General features: G+C 54.2%; 5 protein-coding genes across 5 annotated transcripts; 1 reads left to right on the forward strand and 4 right to left on the reverse strand.

Annotated features, from left to right (window-relative positions):
* Window positions 1-2,085: 2,085 nt before the first annotated feature.
* Window positions 2,086-4,219, forward strand: J4E83_010010 (uncharacterized protein; the record flags this gene model as incomplete). The annotated part of the gene is made up of 3 exons (XM_049336894.1): window positions 2,086-2,565; window positions 2,858-3,275; window positions 3,324-4,219. The coding sequence occupies 3 exons, from the start codon at window positions 2,086-2,088 to the stop codon at window positions 4,217-4,219; spliced, it is 1,794 nt and encodes a 597-aa protein (XP_049184018.1).
* A 2,030-nt stretch (window positions 4,220-6,249) lies between these two features.
* On the reverse strand, window positions 6,250-7,949 carry J4E83_010011 (uncharacterized protein; the record flags this gene model as incomplete). Its single annotated transcript, XM_049336895.1, has 6 exons — window positions 6,250-6,912; window positions 7,076-7,381; window positions 7,437-7,471; window positions 7,529-7,585; window positions 7,647-7,759; window positions 7,867-7,949. The coding sequence occupies 6 exons, from the start codon at window positions 7,947-7,949 to the stop codon at window positions 6,250-6,252; spliced, it is 1,257 nt and encodes a 418-aa protein (XP_049184019.1).
* Window positions 7,950-8,883: 934 nt separating this feature from the next.
* J4E83_010012 (uncharacterized protein) lies at window positions 8,884-9,999 on the reverse strand (the record flags this gene model as incomplete). The annotated part of the gene is made up of 4 exons (XM_049336896.1): window positions 8,884-8,956; window positions 9,010-9,568; window positions 9,641-9,753; window positions 9,830-9,999. The coding sequence occupies 4 exons, from the start codon at window positions 9,997-9,999 to the stop codon at window positions 8,884-8,886; spliced, it is 915 nt and encodes a 304-aa protein (XP_049184020.1).
* A 978-nt stretch (window positions 10,000-10,977) lies between these two features.
* Window positions 10,978-12,048, reverse strand: J4E83_010013 (uncharacterized protein; the record flags this gene model as incomplete). Its single annotated transcript, XM_049336897.1, has 1 exon — window positions 10,978-12,048. One exon carries the CDS (start codon window positions 12,046-12,048, stop codon window positions 10,978-10,980), a length of 1,071 nt encoding a protein of 356 aa, XP_049184021.1.
* Window positions 12,049-16,679: 4,631 nt separating this feature from the next.
* J4E83_010014 (uncharacterized protein) lies at window positions 16,680-18,578 on the reverse strand (the record flags this gene model as incomplete). The annotated part of the gene is made up of 3 exons (XM_049336898.1): window positions 16,680-16,887; window positions 16,944-18,146; window positions 18,214-18,578. 3 exons carry the CDS (start codon window positions 18,576-18,578, stop codon window positions 16,680-16,682), a joined length of 1,776 nt encoding a protein of 591 aa, XP_049184022.1.
* Window positions 18,579-19,833: the final 1,255 nt, after the last annotated feature.

Consider the following 19,833-nt stretch of genomic DNA (forward strand, 5'->3'; position numbering starts at 1 on the left):
TTCTGTGCACTGCGATAGACGAGATCTTACCATGTCTCAGCGGGCGCCCGCGAGAGACACTTTGCGAACGAGCGACAATTAGCAGTGTTCCACAGGCTTCTCTGGCGCTGTGTTCTTGGTCGCACCGAGTGCAGACTTCCCTGCGCGCGCACTGGTAGCGGCCTGTTAGATGCACCTTGTCAGCCCTAGGACCAGGGTCTTTGCTTGTGCAACATTGGACAAGGGATTCGCAATGCAGTATCGCCTGTCGCATCGCATGTCGCATCGCAAAGTCCAACCAGCTTGTTTGGCGCGAAGGTTGTTCGGCGACAATGGTGAGGTGTCCAGTAGATATCTCGACACGTGTTGGCGGCCTCCTAGTGCTACCCAGACGGAAGGACAAGTCTTGCCGGTGATGCACCTCCTACAGGTTGGTCACACTCAGCTGTAGCAGGCAATGGCTTAACCCGATATGCGTTTATTTACCCGCAGATAACCCATGGAGGATTCCGCCAGATGCCTTCAGATACGGCGTTGTGGCTGGCAATGGAAGCCGCCCTTGCGATATGCCCATTGCGGGTAAATAGGCAGGGAGATTGAATTGGACAGGCGGAAGTTGATGTCAGCGCGCGCTTTAGATAGGACGAGGCGCGCCGCTGGCCACCCTGGAAGGGAAACCGGCCCGTAAGACGCAGTCTGGAGATCGGATGCTCGTGTGCTTGATCGTTGGACAGCGCACCATTGCACGATTGTCACATCGGGAGCTACCTACGTCACCCGCAGTGGGAGCAAAGGATTGCGCAGTGAAATGGGCAGTGAAATAAGGGCAGGCTAAGAATACGCGGCATCAGAGATGTGCAAGCAGGCACAGAATGGTTCGTCGTGACGATGCAGGAGCAAGCCACCGATAGCTAAGCGAGCAGTGAGGGTGCAGAGGGTGCAAGAGGGAGGTGTTCTCGAAGAGATGCCGCTCGCGCCGGCTGGACCGGGACCCAGGTACTGCGCAATCAGCCTTAATCAAATTCTGCCAGTCCGTCGGATGAGGGTTGAGCAACGCAAACGGTGCAGTGTGGGTGGTATGGGCGGCTGCATGGTGTGTCTAAGCGGGTCAGAATGTCGCTGCACGCCGCACGAGGCTCGGCTCAGTAAGGTACTTGGGTAATGGGCAATAGAGAGGTGCAGCAGCGGACGGGACGACGCTGATTGCAGGAAGAACAGTGTGGCGGGCCCCAGTGCGCAGCGCAGAGCGGCACGTGATTGGCCCGATGCAGGCTAGCGGCCCTGGCATGCTGAAGTTCTTTTTGCGCTGGGGAGCGGTCTGCGCCTTTAGCCTTTTGCTGAAGAAATGCCCGATTGCTCTGGCTGCATCGGCCTGCCGCCCTCTCGTCGCTAGAAGTGCTCCTCTGCCCAAGCTCTCCTCGGCCAGCTCATCGTCGCGCGTCGCTAGCCCGTCGGACAGCAGTACCCTGTTCGCTACCTTCCGCTCAAGCGAGACTCGCTTGTAGGCAGCTTGTAAGTAAAGTCGGTTGATTCCTTCATGGCACTGCCACATGCGCCCTCATTACCTGCTAAAGGCGGCTAGCCAGCTGCAGCCCACCCTCCACTGAGTCCACTCGCTGCCTCCTAGACGGACGAGATGAGTGAGGGATATCGCGCGCGATGCATTTCAGGGAGCGGCAGCTGGCATGCCAGTCTTCATCATCCTCATCCTCATCCTTCCTCATCTATCATAGTTTAGCCCTTCTCACTTTCATTCTCTGGACTTTGTTAGTCTTTGAGTCGTTCACGTATTTGTTATCCCAATCTATGTAGTGCACGCACAACTACGTGCAGCGCGGCGGCGTCGAACCGAGCGAGGCCAGGCCCCTGTTCCGCGGGTCATAACGCCTTCGCCAACTCAGCTAATCCCAGTTCCTTGCCAGGCTTGCCGTCCCTCTTCCCATCCGCCTCAAGCTTTCTAGCGCCGCCGTGCTCTTCAAGACATCCCCAAGAACTGAAGAGCGCCCCGGTGGCAGACTCCATTGCTAGCCCATGTCGCACGACTTTTCCACCCACATCTCCCAGGCGCCCTACTCGCCGGCCCCTTCGCACTTTTCCCACCAGAGCATGGCCGATCCTAACATGCAGTCGCGCCAGCAGCAGGCCGTCGCCTATCCCTCACCGCACTCGTACCCGTCGCCCTCGATGCAGCCCACGTATACCTACCCGCCGCCCCAAGGCCAGCAGAGCAACGATGGCTACCGCAGCTCTCCCCAGGGCTCCAACATGTCGCTGCCGCCCCTCAATCTGCCGCCAATACGTCTGCAGGACGGCCAGCAGCCCCAGGCGCAACCTCAGCAGCCGCCCCAGCCCATGGGCTCTCCGCTCCCACCGCCGCAGCACGGTATGCCGCAGTACTATCCTCACCCGGCGCATGCGCAGCAAGGCCCGCCCATGATGGGCAACATGGGCCCGCAATTCAATGCCATGCGATACCAGCTGCCGCCGCAGGGCGACCAGCGAGTGCTGTCTGGTGGTCGCCATAAGAAGGAGATCAAGCGTCGCACCAAGACTGGCTGTCTGACATGTCGCAAACGGAGAATAAAGGTGAGTGCATACGTCAATGGAACGCGGTGCAGACGCGACGCGATGTCAGAGGAGCTATTGCTTGTCGCTTGCTTAACCGAGCGAGGAACCCAAACTCCTCTAATCCAACCTCTCGCGTGTCAGAAGCGACCGGCTGTGCAGCAACACTGCTATTCAGTGGACTGCAGCACTTTGCCTCGCAACATCGTCGTTGCGGGCTGCAAATACAGCTGCGCCGATTTCTGGCAAATTTTCTGCATCGCGCACCAACATCACTACTCACCTGCTCATGCGCTAACCACCACCCCGACAGTGCGACGAAGCCCACCCCATGTGCCGGAACTGCCAGAAGAGCAAACGAGAGTGCTTGGGTTACGACCCGATTTTCAAGCAGCAATCCGGTCCCGCCCAAATACAACCTGCTCCCAACTCTGCGCCCGCACCCCACGCGACAAGCGCACCGGCGCCCGCACCTTCCTCCTCCAACTACAGCCAAAGTCCGGTACCCCAAGGGTACGCGCCTGCCTCGTCCGCGGGGTACGCGACTGCTGCTCCTGCTACGAGCGGCGAACACCAGCAAGGCAACTTCCACGCCATAGACCCTGCACTCGCGCAAGCCGATCCCAATCTACAGCCACCCCAACATTACAACGGCGTGCACCCCATGGATCCCAACATGAGAGGGCCTCCAGGCGCCAGCTACCACCCGCCTCCGCCAGAGCCCATGAAAGGTTGGTATCCTGCTCCATATCGCCATCACAGTCCTAACGCAGATTCAGGCAAGCGGTTGAATATCCAAGACATCTTTGGTATCTGCAACCACAGCCCGCCCGAGGTTCCTCAGCGGACCTCGCCAGTGCCCCGTGAAATCGACGACGAGTTCTCGCGCATCTTTATTAATGATTACTGCCAAGGGCTCGACCTCGTACTTGAGACCAACTGGTTCTCGACGAACAACAATGCTCTCAACAGAGTCTTCAGCGACCGCTCCCTACATGAAGAGGCCGCTTTCTTCACCGAGACCATCAAGTACAAGGCTACCGCCGATACCGACATGACCGGCGTCTTTAGTCAAGAGGCTCGCTTATTATGGCACTTGTTGAGTACGTGCAAGCAGAACCTTCCAAGCACCAACGGAGCACAGCCGGAAGGCGAAGACTTTGCGATGAGAGAAACCCGTGCGCGCCTCGACGTGCTGGAAGCTCTTATGACGAATCAAAATCTGGACTCGAATCCCACACGTCAATTGGCATATCCCCCCACGCTTGAGGATGTCAAGAGGTCGCAAGTCGACTTCTGGCAACATCTCGGAGACTTTGTCCAATTCTCAGGCTCAGACACTGCCCCGCCCGGAGCAGCCGACGGCGCCCTCTCAGTACTACGTGGCGTCCTGTGCATGCACGAGGTGCGCGATGCCATCTACTCGATTGCGATCGCTCGTCATTACGGTAGCCGCATTGGTGGTTTCCCCAACGCTCTGCCACCCCAGGTCGACCAAAGTCCAGACAACGACTTGAATAAGCTTTGTGTCGCTATGTCGTTCATCAGTCATGAGAGCCGTGCATCCAGCCAGCAGGTTCTTGCGCGTATCTGCGACATGGCCATGTTCTCGTGGACTGCCTCGCGAATGCCGTCAAGTCACCAACAACAACAACAGGGTGGTTTCCCTCAATGACGACATGCAGGCATAGGAGCAACCTGAGAATCAAATAAAGTTGCCGTAGCCTTCGGGCCACATTAGTAAGAATTGGAAAGTCCGCGTTCATCTTTTGCATCATCTCAGCGGTGGCGTTTTCATCCCCCTTTAGCCATTTGCTGGCATTTGCGTTCGTTTATGAATCATATTCCCAGGGGCCAGAACAAACCTTTCTCCACCCCCAAATGCACGTTTTCATGATTCTCCCTTCCTCGCAGTTGCATCTACCGCGTACGGAGCTGGTGGCACCTAAGCATGTATCTTCTTTCCTTTGCGGCAGGCATTCACACAAGATATACCCTCGATCGTATCCTGTTCTTTCTCTTCGACTATGGCAGACCTAGTATACAGAGGTCTGACTTTAATCTTATCTTCGTCCTCTGGACTCGACCTTTATGGAATATGTGAAGACGGTTGCATTGCGGTATTTTGGAGCTGTATTTCACACGTGAGGAGAGTACAATGGCATCAACTCTCTCTCAAATATACGCAAATCGAGTGATTATTGTAGCCTCTTGGGTCTGATTGGATCTCTGCTGTTATCACGTCCAATAAACAACAACTGAACACCCTGGAGCCTACGTTGACGTCAGGTCGCCTTCTTTGCGTATTGTCACGTTGATGTATGCTGCAGACCTTTTCAGAATTCTCCTTATATGGGGTGCGGAGGACTCATCGCGATCTCTCAGCTCTCTGGGTAACACTAGACCAGCGGTGAACCCGCGCTCCTCCCTTTGCCAATCCCACTCACCCGGACATGTAGCCTAGCCAAATAACACACACCATCCCACCCTAATCAAGGAAAAGAATCGAACATCTAGTAATATTTGACAACCTAGAAGTCTGAAATACCTCCATGTCTAAGCAGACTTTCATTTCAAACCCATGTGCTCGGCAAACCTGTTTAGTTTCTTCCTCGCATGAGGTACTCCCTCAGTTTGATCAGCCGTCCCGAGCACCTCAGCCCCAGTTATCTCTTCGCTCTTTACGTTTGCACAACGCTGATGACGCAACGCGACAACGTCTCCGTGACACATGGCACGAAGCGGAGAAAGTGCCGGTGGCGGAAATTAGCTTGCCCCTTGTGATTGCCGGTGGGCGGCTTGATGAAGTAGGTGGAGCCGGATTGCATGGGTGCACGGCATGAGTGGGTAGAGGAAGCGGAGATGAGGAGAGGGAAATGGCGTGGTATCTAGACTGGGTTTCATGGGGGTTGATGAGTTGAGGGAGATGGATGGGTGGGTTGGAGGATTAGTTGAAGAAGATATCTTCTTCTTTAAAGAGTTGCTTATCTGGTCCTTCTTTTTCACTACTAGGTCTTGTCTAAACGAATACTTACCCAGTCTCCCCCGGCGTATGGGCCCGGGAGATGAGTAGATTGAGACAACACCAACAGGTGTACAACAGACAAGTGTGGCAGCTGGGTTTCCCAGTCGTGTGGATATTCTCCGAAGGGGAAGAGGGGGTTTCGTGTAAGCTCTTGTGTTATCGTGATACGAAAACGGCGGTCATTCCGAGTGGTTCGTTTAGAAGGGGCTTTGTGTCAGTTATTTTTACAGGGAGAGGAACTGGGAGGACAGGAAGTGCTGGGCTTGGGTGTGTTACGGAGGTGGTTGGGCTCTGATGCATGCTCGGCTTTTGGTGTTGGTCGCGGTGGCATGAGGGACTTTGGGGACCCCATATGCCGTTGTGTAAGGCGGGCACGGATAGGGGTGGATGATGGCGGGTAAGCCGACGGATAGGTAGCAAGCTAGCCGGGAATGAATTGGTGGATTTATGCAATGGAAACCTTTGCGCGTATGGCCCTTGTCTATGAATTTACCGGTATTTCGATCCTGGAGGAAGTAAATACTTGTGCCAAGGCCAGTCTGAGTACAAACCTCAGACATGTAGCGTAGCGTGTATAGTTTATTACTCAGCCCTTCCATACACAACCCTCTATCGAATACCCGTCTTCCTACCATACAGCACTCATCTACCTAACCCCACACACCCACTCCCACTCCACTCTACCACTGTTCCCCATCCCCCAAAACCCTATGCAAAAGCACCCTCGCAAACTTGCCCTCCCCCGGACTCCTCGTACACCACCCCACCCGATTCCCCCTCCTACTATCCCTCCACCCCCCCGCATCCCCCACAACCTCCTCGTCCAAACTGCTCTCCCCCTCCATAACCGGCCTACCCCTCCGATCCACAATCGTACACCCCCTCGTCCACTGCCCACTCGTCTCAACCCTCACATCCTCCTCTTTGAACTTCCATAACGGGTTGCTGGGACACAGCGCGTACCAGATAGTTAAGGGGTCGTGTAGTTGGAGACCGGATTTCGTGGGGTCTTGTTGGGGGTTTAGGGATAAGTTTTTTGCGAATGTGGAGGTGAGGAATAGGCTTGTCCATTCTGACAAAGGGGAGCCTTTGATGGGTTTTAGGTTTATGTAGTCTTCGTACATGGTTTTGGGTAACACGTGTAGTTCTGTTGTGTCGAGCGGGAAGAGCTTGATGGTTAGGCGCTTGCTGAGCGTTCTTGGGTAGGGTGGTAGTTGGTGCTTCTTCTGGGGGTTTGAGAGTGAAGGGGGCATGGTGAGGTGTGGGTTCAAGGATGTGAGGGCGAAGACGCGTGCGCTGGCTACGGAGTCGGCGTAGGTGTTGAATTCGGCGCCGGGGGTCATCTGGTGGGGTGGTTTAGTGAGGGACGGAGGGGGGTAAGGGGTTGTATGATTAGGTTGAAGGGGGGGATGGGGATGGCGGGGTGGGTGGCTTTTCAGAGCTGCGTAGAGCTGGGTGGGATGCGAAGAAGGCTAAGGCTATAAGTTTAGAAGGATGAGAACTTACATTTCCAGGCGCATCAATTGCACCGCCCATGACAACTACCTCCTTGACCTTCAAGAAAGTCTCGGGATCTTGCGCAGCAGCAATAGCAAGATTGGTCAGAGGTCCAACTGCCACAATAGTAACCGTATCAGGCTCGTTCTCCCTCAGCAAGTCGAGCATGACTTCATGTGCAGGCTTCAGCGATGGCGTGAAGAGCGAGTGTTTCTCCTTGACCTTTTGTAGCGCCTTGGTTTCTTCAGCCGACATGTTCTTCGGCTGAGGTGTGAAGAGCGACTTCCATGTCTCTTCTGGTGAGAGGTGTGGGTGCTGGATAAGGTCAGTTCTCAAGTTTTTATGTCGTGTTGGAAGACAAAGAGCTTACGCTATGATGTATACCTCCCAGCCCATCGATTCCGTCTACACAGCGTCAGCCATTCGCTCTTCCCATCCAACCGCTCGGAATCTTCAACTTACGGAAGAAGTCCGCGACCATCATATGTTCGGCCAATGGCTCCTCGGCACCAACAGCAACTATCACAAAATGTTAGCACAAATTCTCTTTCTCCACCATCCCCCCGTATCACAAACTCACCAATAGGTTTCCTCGCACTCAACGTTTCAAACCCCTCAGGCCTGCCATTCTCCTTCCTCCACGCTCTCTCTTTCTCAATATAATGGAACAGCGTGACCACATTGCGTAGACAACTAGAAATTTGTTAGTCAATTCGTCACCCCTCTCTCAACCTTGGATCTCATCCAGCGCATGAGTTCCACGCATGTGAAACAAATCGAAGAGGATGTTGTAAACATACTTCTTAACCTCGACATTCCCAAACGTCAAACTCAACATCAAAATATCCAACTCCTCGCTCTTGGCCGAGAACGCCAGGAGCATAGCCAGGATATCATCGACGCCCTACCACATTTTCAATCAGCCTCGATCATTTCCAAATTACCACTTATCCCCGTTTTCATGCCCATTCCCGCCTATTTCCCCCACCGACATTTACCCCGCACTTTCGCATATTGGAAGTAACTCACAGGGTCTGTATCAATGATGATTTTGTTCGGTGCCATAATTACGATAGGTGCAGATAAAGATGGTGAGGTAGAATTGGTGATGTGGGTGGAATGGCTGTTGGTTGTTTGCTTCCACGAGGTACGTATGGATACATGTACGATTAGATAACTAGTGGCGCGCCTCGCGTCTAGATAACCCTACCAGCCTACACCAAACCGCGCATGGCAGGTGTGTGTGGCATGCCGCAGCCGCCAAACGCGGAGGTCACCGATACCGACACTGACTCCACTTTGGCTTGTGGGCCCGGAATCTGTGTCAAGTTAAGTGTACATCGAAAAGCGCATAAGAGAAGGCGGAACTGGAAGTAGAATTGGGGGAATATGCATTTGCCATATATATGGAAGAAAAGAAAATCCCCTTCGAAACGTGCGATTCATAAGCCCAAATCGCATCATATCACTCGCAAGTAAGAAACAAACGCCGGATTCGTTCCATAATTCTACACAACGTTTGCCACTCCCAGATGCCTGGCACAGGAGAAGGACTTCCCTGAGGCGGGTAACACAAAACCTAGCCCGGTTTTTCGGATCCCAACAATCCTTTCTTTCCCAACGCCCGATTGTTTGTCTTGTACGGTCCGGTCTTGAAACTGGGATCTGCTCAAACCGCCATGCATCTCTCGCTTTTCCCCACCACGTTCGTTTTTCCCCAATTGAATATCATATATGCGTTTATATATCGAATATAAGGCGACCGTTTCGTTCAAAAAAGCCGAAACACGTGTCGTGATGCGTGAACATGACCGAGTCTAGTAGACCTTCTTCTTCTCGTCGACGGAAAATTGGCCGGGGCCCATGTTGACCAGCAAGAGGAGACCGCCACTGTATGATTATTAGCAATGGCGCTTGTTGATAGCGGAAATGGGGTAACTTACACAATGGACAGAATTTGGAAGAAGTCGTACTTGGCAAAGTCCTTGTGAGGGTGGTGCGGGTGCAGTTTCCACCAATTGTTAACGTAGAGGTTGAAGACGCTGAGAATAAGCACGAGCATAACAGCCGAGAACTTTGCCTTGAAGCCCACAACCACCATGACACACGCCACGAGTCCCAAAAGACTGGCGATGATTCTCCAGAAGCCCCAGTCGCCGCGGAACACGAATCCGACAAAGAGGAAGATGAGCAGGACGCGTCCGGCGAGCTGGAAGTACATCTTCTTGTCCTTTTCGTCGAGCTGGGGTAGACCGGCGGGCGCAAACTTCTTGCGCACCCACGAGTCGGAGAGCACCATGAGCAGACCGCCCATGACGGACAGGTTGCGCAGGAAGAAGTTGAGGTCGAAGACGAGGCCGTAGCCGATGCCCTGGAGCACCACGACGGTCATGAGTCCCACTACGCTGAATTCGGAGTATTTTCGGAAAATGACGCCGAAGGAGCAGACGGTCATGAGGACGATGTTGACGATGAGGAACATGTGCGTGACGCCGTTCCAGACTGCAAACGGAGAGAGACCGTGTTAGCCATTGTTCACGCGCTGCTGCGAGAGGAGGGGTAGTGGAGACGTACTGTGGCGGTAGTCGTGCAGGTACGTGAGCTGGTCGGTCCATTGTGTGATAATGCGCAGGGCATCTTCGAGGAAGGTAACGACGATGAGGAAGCGGCCGATGCCAGGGAGGTATCTACGGGGGGAATTAGCCGGTTTCCAAGCGGGCAGCGTCGTGGCACCGCTTCTGGTGCACTGAGAGTAAGACTCACGGCTTGATGGGGTCGAAGACAGTGTCCAGCAGGTCCTCGAGCTTGCTCGTCTGGGCGCGCAGTTGGTCGAGCGGGCTGGGGTCATTCGTGCTGTTGTCGTTGCGCCCCGAGTTGCCAAAGGGGCTCTGGTTGCCCAAATGGTAGCCAGCGGTGCCGCGTATCTGCGCCATGGCTGGTGGTGTAGTAGAGAAGAAGAGAGGGTGGGCGGCGGCAGGTGTAGAGGTGATTGGGTTGCGCTGCTCCGAACAGGTGTCCTTCACGCGATTGACCTTCGGAACGTCAGATTATGTCAGCGGCCTAACCCTTTGCGCCTTACTTTGATGTGTTGAGTCTCACTACTTTCTTCTGTTGCAGGCTAGTAAATTGCAGGGTGGGATTGCTAGCTGGCAGTTGCGCGTGACGGCTGTGAATATATTCTATGCACTCGATATTGCAAAGTGTGGGCTGTTCCCAGGGTTGCTGCGGCGCTGGTTCCTCGGTTCGCGCAACCTACTAGAGTACTACTAAAAGGCCAGATTTCTGCTACTCGACTCTGACTATGGCGTCAGGAGTAGCAGTCGGTACGAAATACCTCCGGACCAATCTTGACTAGCTGATTCACGACTTGGCACGGGCACTTTCAACACGGTGGAGCACCGTTGTATTTATAGCTTTCACCAACGCACGGCTGTACTGCAGACTCATGTGTGGGAGGTTTTGTATGAGGAGCTGCAATTCAACAACTACTTTTTCTACCTGCGCGCCTCAACAGTCATTATTCCAGCGTCGGGTACTGATTGATGTTTAAATGTGGTATTGAAGTACAGGACGCGAATGCAAGAAGCCTTTGCAATAAGATCAGATGCAACCCTATACGCCGATGCTTCCATGACCTGGATAGCAAAGCAGTGGAAGGAACCCATCCGATGATCCAGCCATACCCATGCTTACAAGGACAATTCCACCGTCGTATGAGCTATGCCCGTCCGTCATGCCAAATATGATGCTATCGTGATGAAGGTTGGAAGGGGTCAGATCAACGCCTGAAGATCTCACGTGCGCCAACAGTCATCAATGTGATAGAAATCGAAAGGTGTATCGTCGTCCAGGGTACGTAAATGTACCCGGGGTCCTGAGACCAGCTGCTGGCTGAGTCATGTTTGCCCGCTTCACATGACAGCCCAGTCATCGGCATCGTCGCCAGTCTTGGGGTTGAACTCTTCGGCAAGGATCTGGTAGCGAGAGCTGGGGTTCTTGTTCTCCTTGATGACTTCGGTTGGCCGAACTGGCTTGGCGGACTGTTGGGGCTTTGTGGCGGTGGTGACTTCGCTGAGCTCTTCAGCAAGCTCCTCGTTCACAGTCTTGCGCTTAGGCTTGCCGCCCTTGGGGACGGTGGTCCAGGCAGAGTCCTCCATGGCAAGCCTCATCTGCTCTTCCTCCGAGGGCAGGGTGCTGACAGGGGCAGCGGTCTTAGCAGCGCCGTTGGTAGGGGCGGCAGTCTTGGTAGCGGTTTGGGCAGGAGCCTCGAAGGTGTCGAGAAGCTGACCAGACGAAGCGGCCTTGGGAGGCTGGACGGCACCGCGAGAAGGCACCTCAGTCCAGGGGTTGGAGGCTGGGGGCTTGCTCTGTCCGAGACCGTTCTTGGCCGGCTCACCGCGCGCCTCACGAGCGACACGACGCTGCTTCTCCTCGAGAGCCTTGCGCGCCTTCTCCTCTTCCTCGCGCGCGGCCTTGGCCTCCTCGACCTTCTTCCTGTTCTGGCGCTGCTTCTTGGACTCGGTCGCGACCTCGGCCTTTTGTGTCTGAGCCTTGACCGACTTAGCTGGCTTCTCGGAGGGCTTGATGCTCATGACAGCGGGCGAGGCGGCGCGCTCACCAAGCATGTCGGAGACGTCCTTGCCGCTCGGGGCCTTGTTGGTGTAGGCGGCGGGGGGCTCGACGGCGCTGTCGTCGGCAGCCTGCTTGGGGGCGGCTTGCGAGATGGTCGCGGCGGCCTTGTTGCCGGCATCCTGGACGGCCGTCTTGACTGACTTGCGAGGGGCCTTGGGCTTTGCAGCCTTCTGTGCCTTGGGCTTCTTCTCTGGGGTGTCCCAGCTGACTGCCTCCTTGAGCGAGCTAGTCGTCGACTTGCCCGTGGTCGAGCGTCCTCGGGTATCCGCCGTGTTGCCCTGGTGCATGTAGTACCAGTAGGCGGCGCCTCCAATGGCCAGGAACACGACCCAGCTCATCCACGGCTCCATGATGCAGGAGGTGTGGTATGCAACGCTTCGAGGGTGCGGTGGTAACTACTGCAAGACGTCCAATGTCAACACGGTACGATGGGTCAATGGGTTGGGGTGGAAGTGGCAGGCAGGTGAGGGAGCAGAGGGCCAGGGCAGTAGGATGACGGAGTATAGGGAGAGGAAAAGGGGCTTACAGGTAATTGATTTTGTCTTAGCCCGGGCGTCGTAACGTGTGAAATTGACGCGTCGCACCGGCTGCTCTGCTCAACGGTTTCGATGGCGTTGCGAGAAGAGGCCAGGTAGGTCTTGATCCGCTTCGGGAGCTACTCAAACGTCGAGTGCAACCGCCGAATCGCCCACTTGACACGGGCGGCGCAGTTTGAAGGGTTGTGTTGATTCACGTGCTACACATTCACATCGACTCGGCGTCGAGGCTAACAATGTAGGGCGGGAGACGGGGAATTGCTGGAGGTGGCAGAGTGAAGGCGCTCCATGTGGTAGTGAGCTTAGGAGTGCTCCCCCGTTCGGGATGCCACTAAGCAGGGGTCGACGGAGGCGCTGCAGCGGGTGAGTGCGTCACAGCAAGATGATGATATTTCTGATATACGCCGAGTGACTTTTATTACTCTTCTTCTTCTTCTTCAACTATGCCGCATCTCACAGTCTATCGCATCTCAACAGCTTCCTGCGCGCCCACGAACACCTCGTAAAGGACACGAAGCATCAAGCACCTCGCGCGCGGTGGGCTAACTCCGAGTCCCGACACCTCCGACGGCGGCCTCTAACGTTTTAGGCGGCTGAACATCAAGCCATTCACAAGCCACTCACACGCTATTCATCATCTGCCGCTGCGTCATTGGCATCTCGCTGATATTGCACCCTCGCACACAGCTGCATCTACACTCTGTGCCACGCCCTTACTTTATCTAGTACTTGCGCTCGCCTGCTTAGCGCAGCAGGAGCGGTGCACGTGTGGCTGTCTCCACGAGTGACATGTGAAAGGCTTGGTATCGCCTTGCAATACTCGACTTCAGTCGGGAATAACAGAGAGGAGTGACAGAGAAGAATAGACATTGCTCAAAGTATATGTTGACATTATTATAGCTCCATCGTGTATATCCAACATTATCCTACAAAGCCATGAAGGCCATCATACCTCATAAATCGTTATTCATGAGCCTCCAAGACGTTAGAAGACTTGGCTCGACTACACCGTATCCCCGGCTCCGAAGATGAAGAAGGAGAGAAATCCCATGATGGCCATCCTGCATCCATAGAGCATCTAGCTCTCCGTGCCTCAACCACGCCTCTTCGCAGCAGCCCCCTCCCCACCATCCTCACACTTCCTCTTCCTCCCTCCAACTCCCATCTCGCTATTCGCACTAGAACTGCGACTCATCGGCGGCGTCGCAGGCTTCATCGGGAACAAACCTCCGTTGGGCGAGATATTTCTTTGTTGTAACGGTGGCGACGGTATCCTTGGTACTTGACCTCCTGCCACCGCCGCAGCAGCAGCTTGTTGTTGCTGCATCCGTTGCTGAGCCAGCAACGCCGCCTGATTCCTCTGCGCCATCTGCATCTGCCTCGCAATATCGCCCAGTCCCGGTCCCACGATATTTCTATCCCCAATAATAGTAGCGCCGCAGTTAACCGTAATATTGATGTTGGAATAGCGCTTCACGCCTCGAACCTGCGTCGTAGACGTACACTCCCCCCGTGCCGTCGCCTGCGTCGTCGGACTCTCTGGTGTAATCGGCCTGCCAGCAGCAGTATCATCCTCCCCCATCTTCCCCGTCTCAATAGCCTCACCACTAAGTACAGTAGCAATGAGATTCGCTATCCTCACGCTATCCATCTGTGCAATGGAGATGATGTTTCCGTGGCCCCGGATCTGGGTCGCGGCGTTGATTGTGATTTCGGGTGTGTCGTCTGCCGTTTCTTGCGTGTCGCAGTCTTCTTCTTGGGGGTCGTACGGGTTTGTCATGTTGGGGATGGGGAGGGTGGGGTCTACGACGGTGTGGTAGGCGGGGGGTGCTGGATTGTCTTCTTGGTATGATTGGTATGATGAGGAGTGTGCGGGAAGTGTGTTGAATGGTGTGGATGATAGTGTTGATGATGCGATGTTGTGGAGTGTGGAGGCTTTTGCGTTGGATACTGCTGCGTTGTTGTTGCGGAACGGGTCCATGGTATATATCAATGGTTGTTCTGTTGGCCAAGCAAGTGCTTGTCTGCGTTTTGGAGAATACCGTCTGTGGGTATCGTGATCGTGGGGTTGTGGCGTGATGTTGGTGTGACGGGTTAGGCGGCGGTCATGCGAGTTCGGTACCCGTACTGGCAATTGTCGATGGTTAAACACTTTGCCGATAGATGTCGCGCGACCACGAAGATAGATAGGGAGATGCAATAAACTGGTGTATGATCCTGATATGACGATGCAGTAATGCCGTTGATGCCGTTTGCCAGTCGTTATTGGAATCCTCTCGTCGTTCGTATCTTGGCTGTGTCAAAAGTCAGCAAAACCCATCCGTCATCGCATACTTCAAGAACAACTCACATCTAAACCTCAAATACACGCACATTCACAAACCTCACTCCCCGAAGCATACCACCACTTAACCTATATATACCCACCCACCCGCTGCAGTGGACGCCCCAATCCTCCCGCGTCCGCCCGCCTTCCGCCTTATTCACGCCTGCACCCCCACACCTGAAACACCCAACACAATACCTAGGCACAATAGGAAGACACAAACCCACCACACGACGCCACATACTTTGTGCATCATCTGCATAATAGCTAGCAGCAGTCTAGTCTAGACCCATTACCGGCAATCAAGTGTGCGTACCGAGCCTTTTTCCGGGATGGATCCATTGTTGCTATTGTGTTCAATACCTACATAAACGGTGGGCTAGTCTAGTTTCGGACGTGGGAAAGAACGACTGGTTGATCTCGATGACGGTATGATGGGCCGCGGGTTTGAAGGATGGGAGGATTTGATTTAGGGTCTGGGGTTAGCGAATGTGTGCGAGGGAACGTATGAGGTGTGTGGATGGGGATGAATGAATACATGTGAGATTGCCCAAGGTGGCTAAGCGCGCGTGTACAGCCTTGCCGTAGCTGGAATGACAATAAGGATGGGGATCGTGATCAACGATTCGGTACTTCAGCATACCTAGATAGACAACTTGATTGGTCAGTAGATACCTACCTGTGTAACACAAGAATCCATCTGTCACGTTCCTTCTCTGCAACTCCCCTGGCCATCGTCACGTTCCCACCTGCACCATTTGTGCAACGTCGTACGAAACCGGGTAAAATCTATGCTGGTCGTTTCTTCCTTCACAAAGTACCTAGGTAGCTATCTGCGCGTTGGTTGGGTGGTGCATCAGTCCTGCACCATTTCGCTTGCTATTGTGTTTCTATTGAACACGCCATCCATGGATACCTACCTAGGTACATTCACGCACGTGAGGTGCGGAGCTAGGGTACGAGAAGCGTTGATGTATGTGTAATGAGACATGTGTGTTGGCTTATGCGTTGGATGTCTAGGAGTCATGATGATCGGGGATGCAGATGGGTGGATAACTAAGTACGTGGACGGTGGGTGACGCTTTGGGTGCACAATAGGAAGATGGGATGGGACAATAGGAAGGGGGTTGGAGTGGTGCCACACTTGAACAAGTTCCTTCGCGGTTTCGTGATGCGGATTTTGAGAGCCAAAAGTCTTTCCTAATACAACTGACAACTTTTGCATCTTGAACTACAAACACCTGGGCAGAGTCTTGCAAACATGATATCCAAATCGTATTCGTACAAAAGCTTAACACTATAGCTCGCGAACTCCTCCGAAGCAAAAGCCACATCGCTGCATTCCTCTCAATACGAAGCCACGATGCTTTGACACGCCACCCACGCGCCCTCCCACCGCCATCAGCGCCACGCAACGTGCCCAAATCCGGCGCTCTTCTGCGCTCAATCTCAATACCAGTCTCCACATCGACAAGAAGAGTCATGATAGGCTGAATGCGATACGAAAAGGACGCGTGGCCAAGGCAACACACAATAAGGCGCCAAGAAAAGGAAGGAAGGAACAATAGGAATGCATATGCACTGCCAGCTAGTAGGTATACACTATCTGTCCTCTGTCGATCGTACGATTCCTTGTGTGTACAGGCAGGGGATATGGAGGGACTGGGGAATGGGAAAAGCCGGAGCTGTGCCGCATCTTCGATGGCTGAGCCAGTGCCAGTTTGTTGGAGAGTCCGCTGCCGTACCCGTACCCGTGTCTGCAAGGCAGACATGTGCCGGTGCGTGCGTGCAAACCAAAACCATGGCAGTGGTCCTTCAAGATGGCAAAAGTCCTCCAAATGGCCTAGACGAACGGACTTTGAACCCAGCCAATTAGGCAACACTATGCTGCAATCCGTAAGGCGACAAGAAAGTTACGTTGTTTTACAAGCCCTGCTGTCGTGATGAACACGATTGTCGAGCCCAAGACGCCACGCTCCATGAAATGCGATAGAATATCAAACACCCACCGGCAGTGTCCAGGAACGGAAAAGAAATGCCGTTCGGATGGATAACTGCGATCCAGGCTGAACCCCTAACACCGATGAAGTAAACCCCTTCACAGACAACTGCAAGTCTATCACCGCTGTGGTCGGTACTGCTGGACTTCATGTTGTGGCCGTTCGTGATAGAAGAGGTTTTCCGACCAAGGCGGCAACTTCTTGTCTCGTTCGTAGAGGTAGCCACAGTTGTTGCAGAGAGTGCGTGGGCCTTTTGGACCGTCGCGGACAGCCCAGACGGCAGTTCCCCAGACCCAGCAGTGTGCGCATCTCCATGTTTGTCGCTCCCTGTGGTTGTTGTTAGTTCCAATATCACAATGCACAATGCCAGTATTATCACATACCCTTCTTGGAGCCCTCCACCCTGCCCGCCATAGCCGGATCCTCCTTCGGCGCTTGGCGTGCCTCTTCCAACTGGGCTCAAACTCCTGAATCGTCTCTTCTTTTTGCTGCGCTCGCCGCGGCCCATGTTCTCTTGTCCTTCGATGTTGTTGAAGAATTCGTTGGCGGGCTGGCCTGTCATGTTTGCGGTCGAGGAGAAGCGCGCTGTCTCTCTGCGTAGTCTTCGGATCTGCCTCTCACGGTCGCCTTCGCGCTTCTCGATTTCTTCAGGTGATAGGATTTCCACCTTCGGTTCCCATTCGTCGCAGAGATGCTCTTGGTCGTATCTCCAACCTGCACCAATAGTAGGCTCTACTGCATCGTTGTCGATCTCGCCGTCGCCCACTAAACCGCCGTTCTCGCAGGCTTCCTTCTTGAGTCGCAGGACTGCTTCGTAGATGCTATGTGTCATGGCGTTCACCCATTCTCCTGATAGCCCCAGATCCGCGCACGTCGTCTTAGCAAACATCTCCGCGAAACCTGGTGGATGTAATAGTGACCACTCGAACTTGTCGGTGTACAATCGGTTCATGAGGTTGATGTTGAGTGTGACGATGCAGCGGTAGGTATCGTCTGGGTTGTGAAGCTCCTCGGAGGGCATTGCGGTCGCGGTTGCGCTGATGCCATTGGGAATGCCCGCTGGCGTCTGTGCGCCATTGGTATGCGATACGCCGTTGGTCATAGGGGTCGACGCGCCGTTCGTGGCTGGTACTTGTGGTGTAGAGGTGCCATCGCGGGATGATGCAGGCAGTGCGGTCTTGCCGTTTGTTCCTTGGACAGCGGGCGAGTTTGCAGAGTGGAATAAAGGGTGTAGCGCAACACCAGCATATTCCTCCAACTGCTGCCGAATCTGATTTGCGACCTGGGAGATTATGAGGGGCTTTCGGTCGTTTGGCAGATCTAGTTCATCGACGAACTGCTTTGCGAATTGATCGGGTGTCGTCAAAGCCTCGTGCAGGTTCCAAAGGAACGAGTCCTTGAGTCTGTATGCGGGAGTGACGTCGGGTTGTTTGTACGCGGGCAGATTCTCGTTGATGCCGAACTCTCGCGCGTTGGAGGGCGTCGGGAGCGGTGCCTCAGGCCGGAAAGCCTGAATGTCCATGTCTATTCGGATCGGAATCAACGTGACAGGCAAGACTGACTGCGTCTGGACTTGCTTCTCCGTGCTGCAGTATGTTAGCCTTCTATTGCGAGATGCGTCCCATGGCTTCACCCAGCCACCATGCCACATACAGTGTGCGCTTCGGCCTGCCCATCCAGTCCCGCCAGATTCCCTGTATATCGACTGGCGCAATGAGCTCCTCGCCCAGCGCTGCTATTTGCGCCGTGTGGTCTGCGCTGTTCGGGTCGATCTTCTGTACGCTTCGCAGGCCTGTCGCACGTCGCGGCCGATCGCTATCCTCGAAATCGTCATCATCGTAGGCATCTTCCGCATAGCTGAGAACGGCAGTTCCGCGTTTTGTCACGCGCGGCGCAGGGAGGGTATTCGAAGGCGGGACAATGGGCGATATCAGCGAGTTTCCATGGCTTCGCAGTCGCGGCGCATAACTCGACATGAAAGCCTGGGGCGGCGCCGTCTTTCCCGTACTCGTAAACATGGCTGTTGACACGGTCGATGGTCGTGTAGGAGATGTGAGGAAGCTCAGCAGAGCTCGCGAACACTAAACGCGTCGCGATGTCGATGGGGCCTCCGAATGCGGCGAATGGGTCACGGGGTCCGTCGGAAGGCTGGTCGATTCGCGATTACCCCTGCACTGCGACCGATAGGGAAGTCGATTTCGAATTGCGACTGCTTTTGCGCGTCCCTGGCTGGTGACGGATGCTTTCGCGGTTGCGGTCCAGCTAACGTTGCCAAGACCCACTAGTCCGCAAGCGTCCCAGGGTTCTCAGGGCTGGGGGCTCTTTCCAATGTCTGCCCTCCACCTCACCTGCCCAGGTGCTCAATTCACGATGCGTGACAATACCCTTGATGCACCAGAATACACCATCGATGTACCAATCACTGCGCATTATGAACGTTTTGTTGCGGCACAGCGCCCTGCAACCCATAAATACTCTCAATTCATCCACATTCATCAGATCACCATTCCCACGTGCCCGAAGTCTTTCAGTCACACGAGCTCTCTACTCGCTGCCTGGGAGTGGAGTACCTAGGTATGGATAGCAAGAGTTGGAAAATCTGAAACGCATTATGCCTTCCTTCCGCCTGGGTAGCTAGTGGCGCTTAACGGTCTCCACCAGGATATTTCTTGCCGCTGTGCATCCCAGCTATATCTCTACGGATCTAGGTTCTATCATGACTGGACACCCAATCAAGTACATTTCATGAAACAAGAAAGGTAGGAAATACATGTCTTCTGTGGGCCTTCCGCGGGTTCTTGTACCTGTTCAGGCATCTGCAGTCTCCATCAAGAACTCACGGTCACAGCGCTGGCGCAACGATGGCGCGCGCTAATTCGCCGGGAGACGTTGAATACTCACCTTCACCTCCCAGCGTCAAGTATATAAACTCCAAGCTTTGTCTCATTGTGAAGCTATTGTACATTACGTATTACTAAGGCTGTTGTGTTATGACTCTACAACGCCGCCACGGTCCTTACCATCGCGCCTACTAAAGACTCTCGTTATTCTTCCTACACAACTCATCGCAAATACGAGCACGACATTCATACCAACTACGCAACTCTACGAGACCTTCATTTTACTCTTCCAAGAACTACTTGCGACAAGTCTTTGACAAGACATATTTTGATTTCAGACATCCGAACCAACATTTCGACTTACACGTTACATACCTCAGCTGGTCTAGGAAACACCATGTCTTTCAAGTCGACCCTTTACGCCGCGGCGGCC

This window comes from Alternaria metachromatica (assembly GCF_023757995.1).
Source record: "Alternaria metachromatica strain BMP 0045 chromosome Unknown scaffold_39, whole genome shotgun sequence".
NCBI classification, from domain to species: Eukaryota; Fungi; Ascomycota; class Dothideomycetes; order Pleosporales; family Pleosporaceae; genus Alternaria; species Alternaria metachromatica.